The following is a 17,372-nucleotide window of genomic DNA, read 5'->3' on the forward strand; positions in this document are numbered from 1 at the left end:
GAGCATGTCTGGGACCACTTGGATCAGAGGGTGAGGGCTAGGGCCATTCCCCCCCAGAAATGTCCGGTAACTTGCAGGTGCCTTGCTGGAAGAGTGGGGTAACATCTCACAGCAAGAACTGGCAAATCTGGTGCAGTCCATGAGGAGGAGATGCACTGCAGTACTTAATGCAGCTGGTGGTCACACCAGATACTGACTGTTACTTTTGATTTTGACCCCCCCCCCCTTTGTTCAGGGACACATTATTCAATTTCTGTTAGTCACATGTCTGTGGAACTTGTTCAGTTTATGTTTCAGTTGTTGAATCTTGTTATGTTCACACAAATATTAACAGATGTTAAGTTTGGTGAAAATAAACGCAGTTGACAGTGAGACAACGTTTCTTTTTTTTGCTGAGTTTATATCTAGGGTGTTCAATCAAAAACCCATCTTTTGACCAATGGGTAAAAATAATGTTAATTGTGTAGATAATCCTTTAAGAAAATCAGTGGAGATCCAAATCTCATGTCTCAATTATACTCAGTTCAAAAGTTATTGGAGTTATTACCCTTCTAGGATGGCTAGAATTAAGGTGACTAAATCAGTGGAGGCCAGAGAAAAAGGGGTAAAAAAAATCAGGAAAATTGCATCGCAATCAACTAGGTTGGATTCTGTGCAAGAATTAAGGCTACTGGCTACCTGACAGGCTCACTTTTCCATTGAACTCGTCGTCATTCTTCTCGAATCCGCAGGACATAAAACAATCAAGGTAATATGGATATTGATTTTGAGACATGTTGTCATATTTTAGTATATGCTTCATATTCATATTAATTCAAAATTCCTTTTATATATTTTTTTCATTTCTCACAAAAACAAGTGTACATCTGTGAAATGTCAACAGAGCACTGAGCGTATACCAAGCTTTTTTATTTTCAAAGCCTTTTACATTTAATTCAGCTTGTCATGCTAATTTAGCTTTTTTGCAACCTGCGGAAACAAGTTTTAGGACGACCACCAAAAAATGTAAAATCCTCAAGTAGTTACGAGAAACTTGCTATGTCAACAGAGTGCTGTGCTTATTATTGGCTGCATTAGGTTAGGAAATCCGACTTTTTGGATATCATTAGTGATATGTTAGAGAAATGCACCACTGAACAATTCAGAACATGAATAATCATATTTTTCTTGGTATAATTTATTTTATAACATAAGGAAGTGACATTTCATCACCAAAGCGCATTTTCCCCCACTCTGAGCAGAGTGGGTGGACACAGTCCTGTATACAGTATTTGTATTTACTTCAAAGCCACAAAGTCCACAGACAGATAGACAGAACATAAAGGTAGTCCCTTCTGTGTCCAGGTGGCTGCCTTAGTGGGAGGGAGTTACTGAAGATGACAGCTGGACCAGAAGGGCACATAGACCCCACTCAGGACTGACTGACTGAGACTCCAGAACACACACACACACACACACACACACACACACACACACACACACACACACACACACACACACACACACACACACACACACACACACACACACACACACACACACACACACACACACACACACACACACACACACACACTGACGCACACACTGACGCACACACACACACACTTGCGTACACCCACTAAGCATTAAGACACACTCATACACACGTTACACACACACTAATACATACACACACGCAGTCATACACACACACATGGCACAGACTCCATTAAGGAACACAACGAGGCACGACCGGACTTGGCAGGGTGACATGGAATGTTTTGATAATTGATTCTGGATTGTTACAGTAGTTCTGGATTGTTCTGAGATGAGGCAGTTGACAGTGCTGTACTTCTAATAGCCATCGGAATCCTCCTGCAAGTACAGAGTGGGAGAGGTTACTTTTAGAATTATAATGAAATTATTTTCCCACTTGAGTAACAACTGATAACACTGAACTCTATTCCCATCTACAAAGCAGTTACTATGTAACTACATGTTAATACAATGTTACTAAAGTTATTTCACGTTTCACGTTTTAATGTCACGTGTACAAGCACAGTGGAATGCCTTTTTTGCAAGCTCCAAACACAACAATGCAGTAATCAATATCAATGTAGCACTAAAAATAACAAAAGGTAGAACAAAAACACACAAGAAATAAAAATAAGAAATAAGAAGTGCACCAGAAAGTTAGAAGCTATATACAGTGTCAGTTCCAAATACCATATTTACAATGTGCAGGAATACTGGAGTCGTAGAGGTAGATGTGTATAGGTGTAAGGTGACTAGGTATCAGGATATATGATCAACAGCAGCGTACACTGGGAGTAAAAAACAATAGGAACACCTTCTTAATATTGAGTTGCACTTCCTTTTGCCCTCAGAACAGCCTCAATTCGTCAGGACATGGACTCTATTTCTTTTTAAAAAGTAACTTTTATTTAACTAGGCAAGTCAGTTAAGAACAAATTCTTATTTACTATGACGCCCGCTACAAGGTATCGCAAGCACTTTACAGGGATGCTGGCCCATGTTGACTCCAGTACTTCCCACAGTTGTGTCAAATTGGCTGGATGTCCTTTGGGTGGTCGACCATTTTAACACATCTACACTGACTGAAGTGGATTTAACAGGTGACATCAATAAGGACCAGAGCTTTCACCTTGATTCACCTGGTCAGTCTGTCATGGAAAGAGCAGGTGTTCCTAATGTTTTTTACACTCAGTGTAAATTATGATTGTATGTCAGTACGTGTGTGTAGAGTCAGGAAAAACGTGTGTGTGTGTTGGAGTGTCAGTGTGCGTGAGTGTTTAGAGTCCTGTGAGTGTGCATAGAGACAATGCAAAAATGAAATACAAGGGTCACCTAATGTGTAGTTACATAGGTATTAGGGTAACTTAAGGTAAAGTATTACCCTATTTGTACATAATGTTAAAAATAAGATTAATTAACAAATCATATCATATACATACATGGTGCTGATGGATCATGATGATGGTGGATGGAACCCAAAATGACTTCTTGTGAGGAAATGGGAACCTCACCCTTCTTAACAGCCAAAATAAACAATTTAACACAAAAACCCATGCAAAACAATCTGATGAATGAAACATGGAAAAGGATGACTATCTAAAAAGGGGAGGATGATGAGGAGTAAACCATTAATTGCTGATGCACTAACCATGCTTCCATCCAACCATTTCATATGGATGAATTTCCTGACTCATGAAAATGTCACGACAGGGCTAACAGAAACATGAAATGCCATTGCAGTTTTATAAATGCCGTCAGAAAATGTGTTCATTCGACATGGTGGGGTCTTTTTGTGTCTGTAAAATTAATTCTACGAGAAATGGCGGTGGAAACCCCTTTATGTGAAACAAACTTGGAGTGATGCGATGATATGTTGTGTAGTCCTCCCACTAAGACTCGGGAAAGCACGCAGTTTATTAGGCTACAGATTAAATAAATGATGATGGACTTCAAGGGGTGGTGAAAGTGCATGGTGATGAGCTTGATGGTCCTTTCCAATAAATATCTAGAGTCTTATTCTGGTGACGTGATGATTGAAGCTTGGCTGCCGTTTGACAAATACAAATAATATCGCTCTTATCCATATTAATCTCATAATGTGGGTAGCCTACCCGCATTGTATCTGCGAAATGTTGGATAGAGCACATGTGCCAAGACCAGAGTGGGCACATTTTCTATATAACGAAACAGTTGTTGTGGCAAAACCATCAGTAGAGTTGAAAATGCGATGGTATGCCATTTAACATGTATTTTTCATTCGGTACCTGGGAATCTATGTACACTACGTGACTCGCATCCCCTATGTGCACTAACGTTATGTTATAACGCACAGCCTTTTATCCACTAAAAGTAAGTTTGATGCAAACACATCACGGGTGGGAAAATGTGCATCTTGTTTTATGAAGATTTTTGAATATTTGCATGAAAATCTGTCGCAATTTGGATGGAAACCTTGCTAATGACTCAGTTTGAGACTGAAATATTGGTTTGATTGTCACAAAAGATCAAAGCAGGGCTCTCGAATCCTGTTCCTGGAGAGTTGCCCTCCTGTAGGTTTTCGCTCCAAACCCAGTTGTATCTAACCTGATTCAGTTTATCAAAGGGTGGTTACATGCTGACCACACTGCTCGCGTCACGTACATGTTATTCAGTCATTGCACCCACACTGCTCGCATGCGTCAACAAACTTCTGCCTAGCTGGCGCATATAACAACGTGGGTGATTGAAAGATGATCTGTGGTCCACATGTAACAGGGTTGGTTATGTTTCCACTTACCTCTAAAGAAAAGTGTATTTAATGTTCAAGCATTCTGTCACGTCCTGACCAGTAAAAGGGGTTAATTGTCATTGTAGTTTGGTCAGGGCGTGGCAGGGGGTGTTCGTTTTGTGTGTTTTGGTGTTTTTGGTTTAGGTTCTATGTTTTCTATTTCTATGTTTAAATCTAGTTTTCTATTTCTATGTTGGGTTTTTGGTAGGACCTCCAATTAGAGGCAGCTGGTTGTCGTTGTCTCTAATTGGAGGCCATATTTAGTTGAGGTTTGTTTCACTTGTGTTTTGTGGGTGGTTATTTTCTAAGGCTTCCATTGGCTCTCAGAAGGCGCCAGAAAGTGGAATGACGTCTCTCCAGTCTCTGGGCGAAAAACAGCAGGAGATTTTGTGAGTGGTCAGGCTGAGAACAGTGACACTGGAGATGCGCGTTCATGTGAATTCTCCATGTTTTTCTTTCTCTCTTTGAATGAATACAACGTCGCCCGGTTGGAATATTATCGCTATTTTACGAGAAAAATCGCATAAAAATTGATTTTAAACAGCGTTTGACATGCTTCGAAGTACGGTAATGGAATATTTCGATTTTTTTTGTCACGAAATGCGCTCGCACGTCACCCTTCGGATACTGACCTGAACGCACGAACAAAACGGTATTTGGATATAACTATGGATTATTTGGAACCAAAACAACATTTGTTGTTGAAGTAGAAGTCCTGGGAGTGCATTCTGACGAAGAACAGCAAAGGTAATCCAATTTTTCTTATAGTATATCTGAGTTTGGTGAGGGCCAAACTTGGTGGGTGTCAAATTAGCTAGCCGTGATGGCCGGGCTATCTACTCAGAATATTGCAAAATGTGCTTTCGCCGAAAAGCTATTTTAAAATCTGACACCGCGATTGCATAAAGGAGTTCTGTATCTATAATTCTTAAATAATTGTTATGTATTTTGTGAACGTTAATCGTGAGTAATTAAGTAAATTCACCGGAAGTTTGCGGTGGGTATGCTAGTTCTGAACATCACATGCTAATATAAAAAACTGGTTTTTGATATAAATATGAACTTGAATGAACAAAACATGCATGTATTGTATAACATAATGTCCTAGGAGTGTCATCTGATGAAGATCATCAAAGGTTAGTGTTGCATTTAGCTGTGGTTTTGGTTTTTGTGACATATATGCTTGCTTTGCTCCTGACATAATCTAATGTTTTGCTTTCGCTGTAAAGCCTTTTTGAAATCGGACAGTGTGGTTAGATTAACGAGAGTCTTGTCTTTAAAATGGTGTAAAATAGTCATATGTTTGAGAAATTGAAGTTATAGCATCTATGAGGTGTTTGTATTGTACTGTTAACACAGTTGTCTTCATGCTACAGATTTTGCCATCAACAGCCATCAATACCGTTAAGCCCTGCACAACTAACGTGCTGTTTCCTATTTAACAACAGGTATTTACACATGTTATATTTTGTATTGTATTTCTGTATTTTGTTCGCCCAGTATGAAAATGTGATGTAACGGATTTTGCCATCGACAGCCATCAATACCGTTAAGCCCTGCACAACTAACGTGCTGTTTCCTATTTAACAACAGCAACAGAAATAAATGATGCTCAACTGGGACCACTGGCTGATGTGACTTATTTGGACAAAACACAATGCAAGGAGAGAACGATTTACATCTGTTACACACACTCCGGTCAGTTGTAGTAATGCAGTAAAGTTGGTTGCCAACCACTATATAAAGTCCAAAGAAGAAAAAGAAGCCTGAAGGAAGGAGGAGAGATGATGAGAAACAAATTTGGTTTACCGTTTTATCTGTGGATTAATTGTCAGAGTAGAGGAACTTGTGCATTTCAGGTAAAAGAAGAACCCAATGTTTGTACACCAGGACAAATTAGCTAGCAACAGTAAGCTAGCTAGCTAAAATGCCATAAATGTTTAATGCTTTTTGACCTCTTCCCAAATTAATATAATTGGTTCAGAGTTTGTTTTAATATTTCAACCTGCGTGTCCTGATCGCATCTGGTGTGGGTGAACAAAATCAACTTGCGTGCGATGGCGCACGCAGACACATGCTTTGCTGCCGGAGGGACTGGTGCAGTTCACAAAATAGATGGCATCATGAGGGAGGAAAAGTAAGTGGATATATTGAAGCAACGTCTCAAGACATCAGTCAGGACGTTAAAGCTTGGTCGCAAATGGGTCTTCCAAATGGACAATGACCCCAAGCATACTTCCAAAGTTGTGGCAAATGGCTTCAGGACAACAAAGTGGCCATCACAAAGCCCGGACCTCAATCCAATAGAAAATGTGTGGGCAGAACTGAAAAAGCGTATACGAGCAAGGAGGCCTACAAACCTGACTCAGTTCCACCAGCTCTGTCAGGAGGAATGGGCCAAAATTCACACAACTTATTGGGGGAAGCTTGTTGAAGCCTACCCAAAACGTTTGACCCAAGTTAAACAATTTAAAGGCAATGCTACTAAATACTAATTGAGTGTATGTAAACTTCTGACCCACTGGGAATGTGATGAAATAAATAAAAGCTGAAATAAATCATTCTCTCTACTATTATTCTGACATTTCACATTCTTAAAATACAGTGGTGATCCTAACTGACCTACGACAGGGAATCTTTACTAGGATTAAATGTCAGGAATTGTGAACAACTGAGTTTAATAGATTTGACTAAGGTGTATGTAAACTTCCAACTTCAACTGTATATGCATACAATGCCCTGATGCATTTAGCGTTCAAATCAGGTGGACAATTATTGTTTTAGGAAAGTAAAAACCAATACAACAATAGTCTATAAAGTTTTGAACATCGAAACACAATAAATTGTTGTTTTGATATTTCTTATAGGCAGTTTAAGGACACATAAGTAACTGTGGATCATTTGGCCACTATCACTTGTTTATTGATGGCGCTGGCAGCGCCCAGTCGGAAGTTTCTTTCTCTCTCTTTCTACTCTCGGATCTGAAAGGGTCTCTTTGATCTGAACCATCATGGGTCTGTTAGGGTCTGTTTTCCACAAGTCTTTTCGGAATGGGTCTGACAACCCTCGGGTCCATTCGGAACGGGTCTCAGTTTATAAATGTTATATTTATGCATATCGGGTTGGGTGGGAAAGCCATAGATCCATTTCGGAACGGGTCCAACTTTTTTGGACCCGTGAAGACCTCTTCACATCCCTACTCTCAGGTGTGCCCCAAAACTTTTCCTAATCTTGACTGTTTTATCTCGATTGTTTTTAAAACAAGGTGTGCCACGGTTTAAAAAAGGTTGGGAGCCACTGCTCTAGAAGATGTTATAAGCATAGGTAAATATCCTACCTCTGCAGCAGTATCACCACCCTCTGGGTCCACTGGTGACTCCTTAATAGGTGAGTCTTTAGACATAGCATCTTCATCCTGTAATAATAACACACATTCACTGACCAGGTCAACAGTGGGGAAGTGTTGGAAATATCCACATTAGACAATGACAACTTTTGTTAGTTGGTTGCTGTACACACAAAACATTACAAACACCTGCTCTTTCCATGACATAGACTGACCAGATGAATCCAGGTGAAAGCTAGGATCCCTTATTGATGTCACCTGTTAAATCCACTTCAGTCAGTGTATGATGAAAGGGAGGATCGGAACCTTTTTTTTTTTCACCTAAAATTACATACCCAAATTTAACTGCCTGTAGCTCAGGGCCTGAAGCAAGGACATGCATATTCTTGATACCATTTGAAAGGAAACACTGAAGTTTGTGGAAATGTGAAATTAATGTGGGAGAATATAACACATTAGATCTGGTAAAAGATAATACAAAATAAAATATATATATTTTTTTATTTTTTGTTCCATCATCTTTGAAACGCAAGACAAAGCCCATAGTGTATTATTGCAGTTTAGGCGCAATTTAGATTTTGCCCAATAGATGGCAGCAGTGTGTGTGCAACATTTCAGATTGATCCAGCATTTCAATACTGGACAATATTTTGTATCAAGTCTGCCCAAATGTGCCGAATTGGTCAATTGATACATTTTCATGTAAATAATTATAGAGAAACAACAATGATATGGTAATGCAAAATGTAAGCTTATACACTAACTTTCACACATCTAGATGGCTGGGCGGGGTGGGTGTGGAGCCAGACACAGCAGGGGTTCAAACTGTAGAACCCAGTTCCTACATTTGAATATAAAAATGTATTTTATTAAACAAAACTATGCTACATTTTATCTCTGGGACCCTCAGGATGACAAATCAGAGCAATATTACTGAATGTAAGTACATTATTTACCTTCAGAGGTGAATGTATCAAACCAGTTGCCATGAAAAACGTTTTTTTGTTGTTGTGTACTCTCCTCAAACGTGGTATTTTTAACTGTAATATATACTGTAAATTGGACAGTGCAGTTAGATTAACAATAATTTAAGCTTTCTGCCCATATAAGACATGTCTATGTCCTGGGAAATCCGGTGGAGGTTAAAGAATACGTTTTAAGCCTTGAGACAATTGAGACATGGATTGTGTATGGGTGCCATTCAGAGGGTGAATGGGCAAGACAAAATATTTAAGTACCTTTGAACGGGGTATGGTAGTAGGTGCCAAACTCACCGGTTTTAGTGTGTCAAGAACTGCAACGCTACTGGGTTTTTCACGCACAGTTTCCCATGTGTATCAAGAATGGTCCACCACCCAATGTCCATTGAGCCAACTTGACACAACTGTGGGAAGCATTGGATTCAACATGGGCCAGGATCCCTGTGGAAAGCTTTCGATACCTTGTAGTGGCTATGCCTCGACGAACGGTGGCTGTTCTGATGCCAAAAGGGGGTCCAACTCAATATTAGGAAGGTGTTCCTAATGTTTTGTACACTCAGTGTATTCCTCTTGTTGGTAATGACAAGCGTGCTAACAGTTGCAGGCTGTGGAAAACAAACCTATTACATTAAATTGCTTCTTGATCCATGTGCATGTTCTATGCTACAATACAAGGCATTTATTGGAGCTTGTCATTGGTGTGACCTTTAATAAGATACAGGCAGGTGACACATACAGCTCCACTCATCTCCCAGTGTGTGTGTGTGTGTGTGTGTGTGTGTGACATGGCTACCAGCTGACAACCTTAGAGCAATTACCATGCCCTCTCCTCCTGTATGTGTGTGTGTAGGTGTGTGTTTGTGCCCTCTCCTCCTGCCATTTCATTTAACACCGCCCACCGCGTCTCCATCTGTTCACGCAGCACAGCCAGAAACACACACACACATACATAGAAAGAAGCACACCACACAGCATCTCTCAACACCCACTGTGGCCAATAAATACTGTCTCTACTGCGCTATTTTCTATTCTGCTAATCATTTCAAGAAACCCAAACCGCTAGGTAGCCAATCAATGGCCACAGCAAATGCCACAATCAAACCTCTTTCAAAACAAATCAAATGGACAGGGGTTTGTGTCGACACACAGACGATTAACAGAGAAAAACAAAAATTGTAATTGGCTGAAAAATAATACTGAAAACATTACTCTGATTACCAGAGTGGTTCAAAGGCATTGCCTCCTGTCCAGACCAAAATATGTATTCTTTTTGCAGCAAAAAATTCCAATACTTTATCTTATTCATCAGTAGCAATTCTGGGTGTGTGTAGGTAATTATCGTTATGAAGTCCTTGATCTTGGAACCCAGAACCAAATCTTGTGCGGACACTGGCCAGCTACTCGATTTGTTTAATATTTACGTTAACAGTCTGTCATTAAATTCTAAATCCTAAAATCTACAAGTTAAGGACATACAGTAGGAGCTCCTCAACAAACCTTCGATTGAGCAATAGACTGTTCTCTTCTCTGCCCAGGGAGATTCTATTTGTTTATAACTTCCTCTCAGTAGCATAACCACAGCCTAATTGTATAATCCCTCTAGAATGTTGTCCCCATTTAACACTATATTAATCTCTGTGTGTGTGGATGTGTGTGTGTGTGTGTGTGTCATGTAACAATTTATTAATCTAGTCATAAACAAACAAAGGCAAAGGAGGAAGGCAGCTAAAGTTATTTTTCTAATTAGTGAGATTTTCTCTCTGATTGATGTCATTGATTTTTTCCTAATAATAATTCCAGTGTGTGTGTGTAAGGACACTATACAGATAATGAATGTAATGAGTGCTGAGTACCTGTGACGTCAGCAGGGTGCTTTGGGGTGGCTAATTCACCTGGCAGATGAACACTGTTAAAGCAACAATCTGTCATTTGTTTTTCATACAAATGGCAGCCCCTCCACTTGTTTTGCTATAAAGCTGAGGGATGGGGCTGGAGAAATGCAACCATTCTCAAATGCATAGATTGAGTTCAGTTCTACTAAACCCTTGAGGCAAGTTTTTTTCCCTCAAGAACCAATGGGTGTTTGTCATTCATTGAATTGACCATTTGAACAGCAGTACATATTGCAGATTGTCCCTTTAATTGGAAGAACACGGAAGGGCAGACTGAGGAAACCCTGTTGCTCTGCTGTTGGTTTGAAGATGAATCATCACTACTACTACAAGGCCAGCATTGCAGGCAAGCTTTACTTTTATATATCCAAGATTCGGTTCAGTTTTGTTTTGAAAGAGAGACAATCCATTTTTCATCTTCAGAGACCATCAGGGCTGCAAATTGTCTGTCTGTCTGGATCTTTCTCTGCCTTTATATAAACAGACCTTCAGACAGACAAGTGAGAATCCATCCTGCTTTTTATGACAGAAAACTAAGAACGCCGGAGGAAGAGGAGAAGAAAGGAAAAAGCAACAAGCCAGAGGACTCAAGGTCAGGCTCCATTTGACAGGGGGGAAAGAGAAGTGAATTAGCTGTCACATATAAAATGGTTGAAAAATGCTGTGCTGAAAGGAAAGGACAGCATTCAGATGGCAATAGGTTCTGATGAAATGTCAGTATCAAGACCAAAATGAATAGCAACGGTTGCTTCTGTTTTCTCTCTTACAGTGCATTTGGAAAGTATTCAGACCCCTTGACTTTTTGCACATTTTGTTACGTTACAGCCTTATTCTAAAATTGATGAAATTATTATTTTTCCCTCATCAATCTACACACAATACACCACAATGACAAAGCAAAAACAGGTTTTTATAAATGTTAACAAACGTATTAAAAATAAACTACAGAAATACCTTATTTACATAAGTATTCAGACCCTTTGCTATGAGAATAGAAATTGAGCTCAGGTTCATCCTGTTTCTATTGATCATCCTCAAGATGTTTCTACAACTTGATTGGAGTCCACTTGTGGTAAATTCAATTGATTGGACATGATTTGGAAAGGCACACACCTGTCTTTGTAAGGTCCCACAGTTGACGGTGCATGTCAGAGCAAAACCCCAAGAACACAGTGGCCTCAATCATTCTTAAATGGAAGAAGTTTGAAACCATCAAGCTTTTTCCTAGATCTGGCCAAATTGAGCAATCGGGGAAAAGGGCCTTGGTCAGGGAGGTGACCAAGAACCCGATGGTCACTCTGACAGAGCACCAGAGTTGGGAGAACTTTCTTGAAGGACAACCATTTCTGCAGCACTCCACCAATCAGGCCTTTATGGTAGAGTGACCAGATGGAAGCCACTCTTCATGACAGCTCACTTGGAGTTTGCCAAAAGACACCTAAAGACTCTCAGACTATGAGAAACAAGATTCTCTGGTCTGATGAAACCAAGATTTAACTATTTGGCCTGAATGCCAAGCGTCACGTCTGGAGGACACCTGACACAATCCCTACGGTGAAGCATGTTGGTGGTAGCATCATGTTGTGGGGATGTTTTTTAGTGGCAGGGGCTGGGAGACTAGTCAGGATCGAGGGAAAGATGAACGGAGCAAAGTACAGAGAGATCCTTGATGAAAACCTGCTCCAGAGCGCTCAGGACCTCAGACTGGGGCGAAGCTTCACCTTCCAACAGGACAATGACCCTAAGCACACAGCCAAGACAACGAAGGAGTGGCTTCGGGACAAGTCTCTGAATGTCCTTGAGTGGCCCAGCCAGAGTCCAGACTTGAACCCGATCAAACACCTCTGGAGAGACCTGAAAATTGCTGTGCAGCAACGCTCCCCATCCAACCAGACAGAGCTTGAGAGGATCTGCAGAGAGAAATGGGAGAAACTCCCCAAAAACAGGTGTGCCAAGCATGAAGCATCATACCCAAGAACACTCAAGGCTATAATTGCTGCCAAAGGTGCTTCAACAAAGTACTGAGTGAAGGGTCTGAATACGTATGTAAATATGATATTACATTTTGGTAATAATTATTTTTGCAAAAAACAAATATATATATATATGTTTTTTGCTTTGTCATAATGGGGTATTGTGTGTTGATTGAGGGGGAAAAAATGACCAATATTACAATAAGGCTGTAACGTAACAAAATGTGGAAAAAGTCAAAGGGTCTGAAAACTTTCCGAATGCACTGTATATGTGTATAAGAATAAAAAGTAACCCCCACCTGTTTGTCATTCATCTCAATTTAAATGTTGTGTAAGAGAGAGGTAGAGCTAAAACTAAGAGATAGAGAGCTGTAAAGTGTTTGTGTAAGGGAGGGTATCAAATATTGAACAAGGTAGAAGTATGTGTCAGGTATCTCAGGTTCTCACCTGTTTGGCTGGGTCTTTCTTGACCAATCCGGTCGCAGCAGCAATATTCCCCGCCCCCTCCACAGTCCTGTGGGCCACTGCTGTCACACCTGTCACCATGGCCCCGCCCACCTGGGAAACTCCAGACACTGTTTTACCTGCAACTACAGGGAAAGAGAGAGAACATATGTGGGGGTCACTTCTAGGAAGATTTTAACCCACTTAATCTCAACATTTCTCCAAGTTTCACCTGTGTTGTAAAGCTCTAGTTATTTTGTTGCTTTGACAGTCATTTATGAAAAACAAGCTACCATTCCCAGTCACAAGGGAATTTATGGCTGATTTAAGAAGAAATGGTCAACTTGTTATTGTTATTTTATTGTGTTACTTTTTTTTATTACTTTAGTTTATTTAGTAATTTTTTTCTAGACTCATTTTTTCTTAAAAACTGCATTATTGGTTAATTTTTTTATTTTTTATTTCACCTTTCTTTAACCAGGTAGGCCAGTTGAGAACAAGTTCTCATTTACAACTGCGACCTGGCCAAGATAGAGCAAAGCAGTGCGACACAAACGACACAGAGTTACACATGGAATAAACAAGCGTACAGTCAATAACACAATAGAAAAGTCTATATACAGTGTGTGCAAATGCAGTAAGATTAGGGAGGTAAGGCAATAAATAGGCCATAGTGGCAAAATAATTATAATTTAGCAATTAAAACACTGGAGTGATAGATGTGCAGAAGATGAATGTGCAAGTAGAGATACTGGGGTGCAAAGGTGCAAAAAAAAGAAATAACAATATAGGGATGAGGTAGTTGGGTGGGCTATTTACAGATAAATAAGGGCTTGTAAGTAAGCCTTTCATGGTAAAGTCTACACCTGTTGTATTCAGCGCATGTGACAAATAAAATTTGATTTGATTTATTTGGCACTTACTATAGTCCTTTTTTATTTAACTTCTTAAGATGGTAAAACATGTGCTCTTTATGACAGAATTTTAAAATGAGGTGAAATCAAATGTTTTTTTGGACTAAGTTACACTTCTCAAAAGGCCCCGAATTGGTGGAACGACCCACTTACTTCCAGTGCCTTCAGAAAGTATTCATACCCCTTCATTTATTCCACATTTTGTTGTGTTACAGCCTGAATCTCTAATGGATTAAATTGAGATTTTTGGTCACTGCCCTACCCACAATACCCTATAATGTCAAAGTGGAATTAATTATGTTTTAGACATTTTTACAAATATAATAAAAAAAATTAAGCTGAAATGTCTTGAGTCAATAAGTCTTCAACCCCTTTGTAATGGCAAGCCTAAATAAGTTCAGGAGTAAACATTTGCTTAACAAATCACATAAGTTGCATGGACTCACTCTGTGTGCAAAAATAGTGTTTAACATTATTTTTGTATTACTACCTCATCTCTGTACCCCACACATACAATTATCTGTAAGGTCCCTCAGTCGAGCAGTGAATTTCAAACACAGATTCAACCACAAAGACCAGTGAGGTTTTCCAATGCCTCGCAAAGAAGGGCACCTATTGGTAGATGGGTAAAAATAAAAAGCAGACATTGAATATTCCTTTGAACATGGTGAAGTTATTAATTACACTTTGGATGGTGTATCAATACACCCAGTCACTACAAAGATACGGGCCGGAGGGGAAGGAAACCGCTCAGGGATTTCACCATGAGGGCAATGGTGACTTTAAAACAGTTACAGAGTTTAATGGCTGTTATAGGAGAAAACTGATGATAGGTCAACAACATCGTGGTTACTCCACAATACTAACCTAATTGACAGAGTGAAAAGAAGTAAGTCTGTACAGAATAAAAATATTTCAAAACATGCATCCTGTTTTTAACAAGGCATTAAAGTAATACTGCAAAAAATGTGGCAAAGCAATGAACTTTTTGTCCTGAATACAAAGTGTTATGTTTTGGGCAAATCCAATACAACACATTACTGAGTACCACTCTCCGTATATACCAGCAAAGTGGTGGGTGCATCATGTTATGGGTATGCTTGTAATCGTTTAGGACTGGGGAGTTTTTCATGATAAAAAATAAATGGAATGGAGCTAAGCACAAGCAAAATCCTAGAGGAAAACCTGGTTCAGTCTGCTTTCCACCAGACACTGGGAGATGAATTCCCCTTTCAACAGGACAATAACGTAAAACACAAAGCCAAACCTACACTGGAGTTGCTTACCAAGAAGACAGTGAATGTTCCTGAGTGGCTGAGTTACAATTTTGACTTAAATTTACAGGAAAATCTATGGCAAGACTTGAAAACGGTTGTCTAGCAATGATCAACAAAAATTTGACAGAGTTTGGAGAATTTTGAAAATAATAATGGCCAAATGTTACACAATCCAGGTTTTGAAAGCTCTGTCATTCACCTATTAACTTCATCCAATGAGCATAGCACAGGCAATTCCACCACGCTTGCTGATTAACCTATGGGGTCACTTGTGCAATAATCACTTCCCTTTCTGTCAACCAATAGGCATAAATCTAGGGCGTATCTGTCTCTGACTTGATGTTTTGCACCACCAGCATAATAACCTGAAGGCCCATCATCGGAACCCCGTTCTAAGGACCATTCCTCAGAGACAAGGCCTACCCCAACTATTCAATAAAATTCCATATTGTATTCTGTCTCTGCTGTCATTCAGTTAAGCCTGTACTCAACTGAGTAATGTTGGTAATGGTGACATGTAGCCTACCTGTTGTGACTCCATCCTTTGTTTTGTTGCCTATGAAAAGAACAAAACGTGAAGGACAGGTGACAAATATTTAGCATCCCATTGATGTCAATGGGACCACAGTCATTCAATAAAATTATCACTTTATATTGTCTGATTAACCATGGTCATACATCATTTCTTACATTCAACATCTCAGCAACATTTAACATTCAACATCTGAGCAATGATTAAAAAGAAAGTATAAGGAAAGAGCATGTAGGCTACAATTGTCAAGACCTACCGACAAAGATAACGCCATCTTTTGTCATCTCAGCCGCCCCAGTTACTCCCTGCTTTGTCTTCTCCGCTGCTGCCACGACCCCGTCCTTGGCTTTTGAGAATCCCTTTATTAGCGCGTCCATGGTGTCCAAGTGACACAGCAACAGCTGTGGAAATGTCAAACCGGGCTGTGCAGTCAGTGCCGTGAAGAACTTCTAGAACTTCTATCTCGGTTACCGGTGGCAGGAGGAGGAGGTTAGGGTTTTGCAGAAATGCCACCTCCCGCCGTTCTTTCTTTTGACAGACCTGGCAGGTTAATGTGGTTTATTGATGCAGTCTGGGATCTTAATCGCAACAGATTTGTTACATATTATACGAATTGGATTCGTAACATATCATCCGAATTGGATTCGTAACATATCATGAATTGGACGTAACATATCATACGTAACGTATCATACGAAATGGATGACTTCGTACACAATTGGATGAGGTATTACGCACAAAACTGGGACCCGTTTAGGCTAGGGAGCACTACATTCAAAAGTACTGGCTGAAATATATACATAAGTTCTGGAGCAACACTTTAACATGTATTCCAATTCCCTTTTACATGCATGACAATGGTTATGGACAACAGGAGCCAGGTATTTCCCGTTAGAAGCCTTGGTGATTCCGACTAGGTTAAAACTAGTTTACCACACCTGTTGGCAGCACACATCACATCTGTCCTCCAGAAACGGTGTCTCACCATTCAGACAATTGTATGATGGCTACATCAAGCCTACTTTTATCATGAACAATTCCGATACCAGCTCGGTCTTACATTTTCATAGAGAAGAATCATGAAACAAAATCGACTGGTGTTGAAAAAATGGCATTCGAATTGCTACAAACCTGTGGATTGTTTGCGCACCTGCTATTTGCCTTCCAACTTCCCCTTTCGACACGGAAATTTGTGTTGCCTTGTCTAGATTTCGCCCTGCAGGTTTGAAACCGATACTCTTCTCCGTTTCAGAAGCAGACAGCTCGTAATCCCGTGGTGCTGATGCTGAGAGAGCTCGAGATAGAATGGCTGCTTTACTGTCTGCATCCCACCACCTCGTGCGCCGCCCCACACACATCCCCTCCCCTCTCCTCTCCATTACCCATCTCATTCAATCAGTTATGGTGACAGTGGATCTTGGATGGATAACAAGCATCATGGGAGAGGATGATGAATGCAACACTGTAATCACAAATAGCATCTGTGTCTGATCACCCACTTCCCTCCCCTTTATTTCTTCCTCCATCCTCTCCCTCCCCCCCATCTTCCCGCTCTGTTTTCTGCCATCTCCTCCCCCCTCATCCCCACCCTCATACTCCTCGCCCTCCTCCCAACTTTTCTCCCTCCTCCACCCCTGCCCCGCCACTTCCTGTGGACCACCCTGGGGGCCCAGTCGGAGTCTCTCTCTCTCCACCCTCTCTTTCTTTCTGTCTCTCCTTCACTCACTCA

At 40.3% G+C, this 17,372-nt stretch overlaps 1 protein-coding gene across 3 annotated transcripts; it reads right to left on the reverse strand.

Moving 5' to 3' along the window:
- Positions 1-226: 226 nt before the first annotated feature.
- Positions 227-17,090, reverse strand: LOC106561354 (alpha-synuclein). 3 transcript variants are annotated; one of them, XM_014125227.2, is made up of 6 exons: positions 16,794-17,090; positions 15,900-16,044; positions 15,638-15,667; positions 12,924-13,066; positions 7,623-7,700; positions 227-1,857 (listed from the first exon to the last, which is right to left on the reverse strand). In XM_014125227.2, the coding sequence occupies exons 2-6, from the start codon at positions 16,018-16,020 to the stop codon at positions 1,837-1,839; spliced, it is 393 nt and encodes a 130-aa protein (XP_013980702.2). In that variant the 5' UTR covers positions 16,021-16,044; positions 16,794-17,090; the 3' UTR covers positions 227-1,836. The 3 variants fall into 3 exon arrangements, with proteins under 3 accessions (XP_013980702.2, XP_045544122.1, XP_013980692.2); XM_045688166.1 differs by having other exon boundaries at positions 15,900-16,183; positions 16,775-17,090; XM_014125217.2 differs by having other exon boundaries at positions 16,775-17,087.
- Between the last annotated feature and the right edge of the window lie 282 nt (positions 17,091-17,372).

This window comes from Salmo salar, chromosome ssa01, assembly GCF_905237065.1.
Source record: "Salmo salar chromosome ssa01, Ssal_v3.1, whole genome shotgun sequence".
Lineage (NCBI taxonomy): Eukaryota > Metazoa > Chordata > Actinopteri > Salmoniformes > Salmonidae > Salmo > Salmo salar.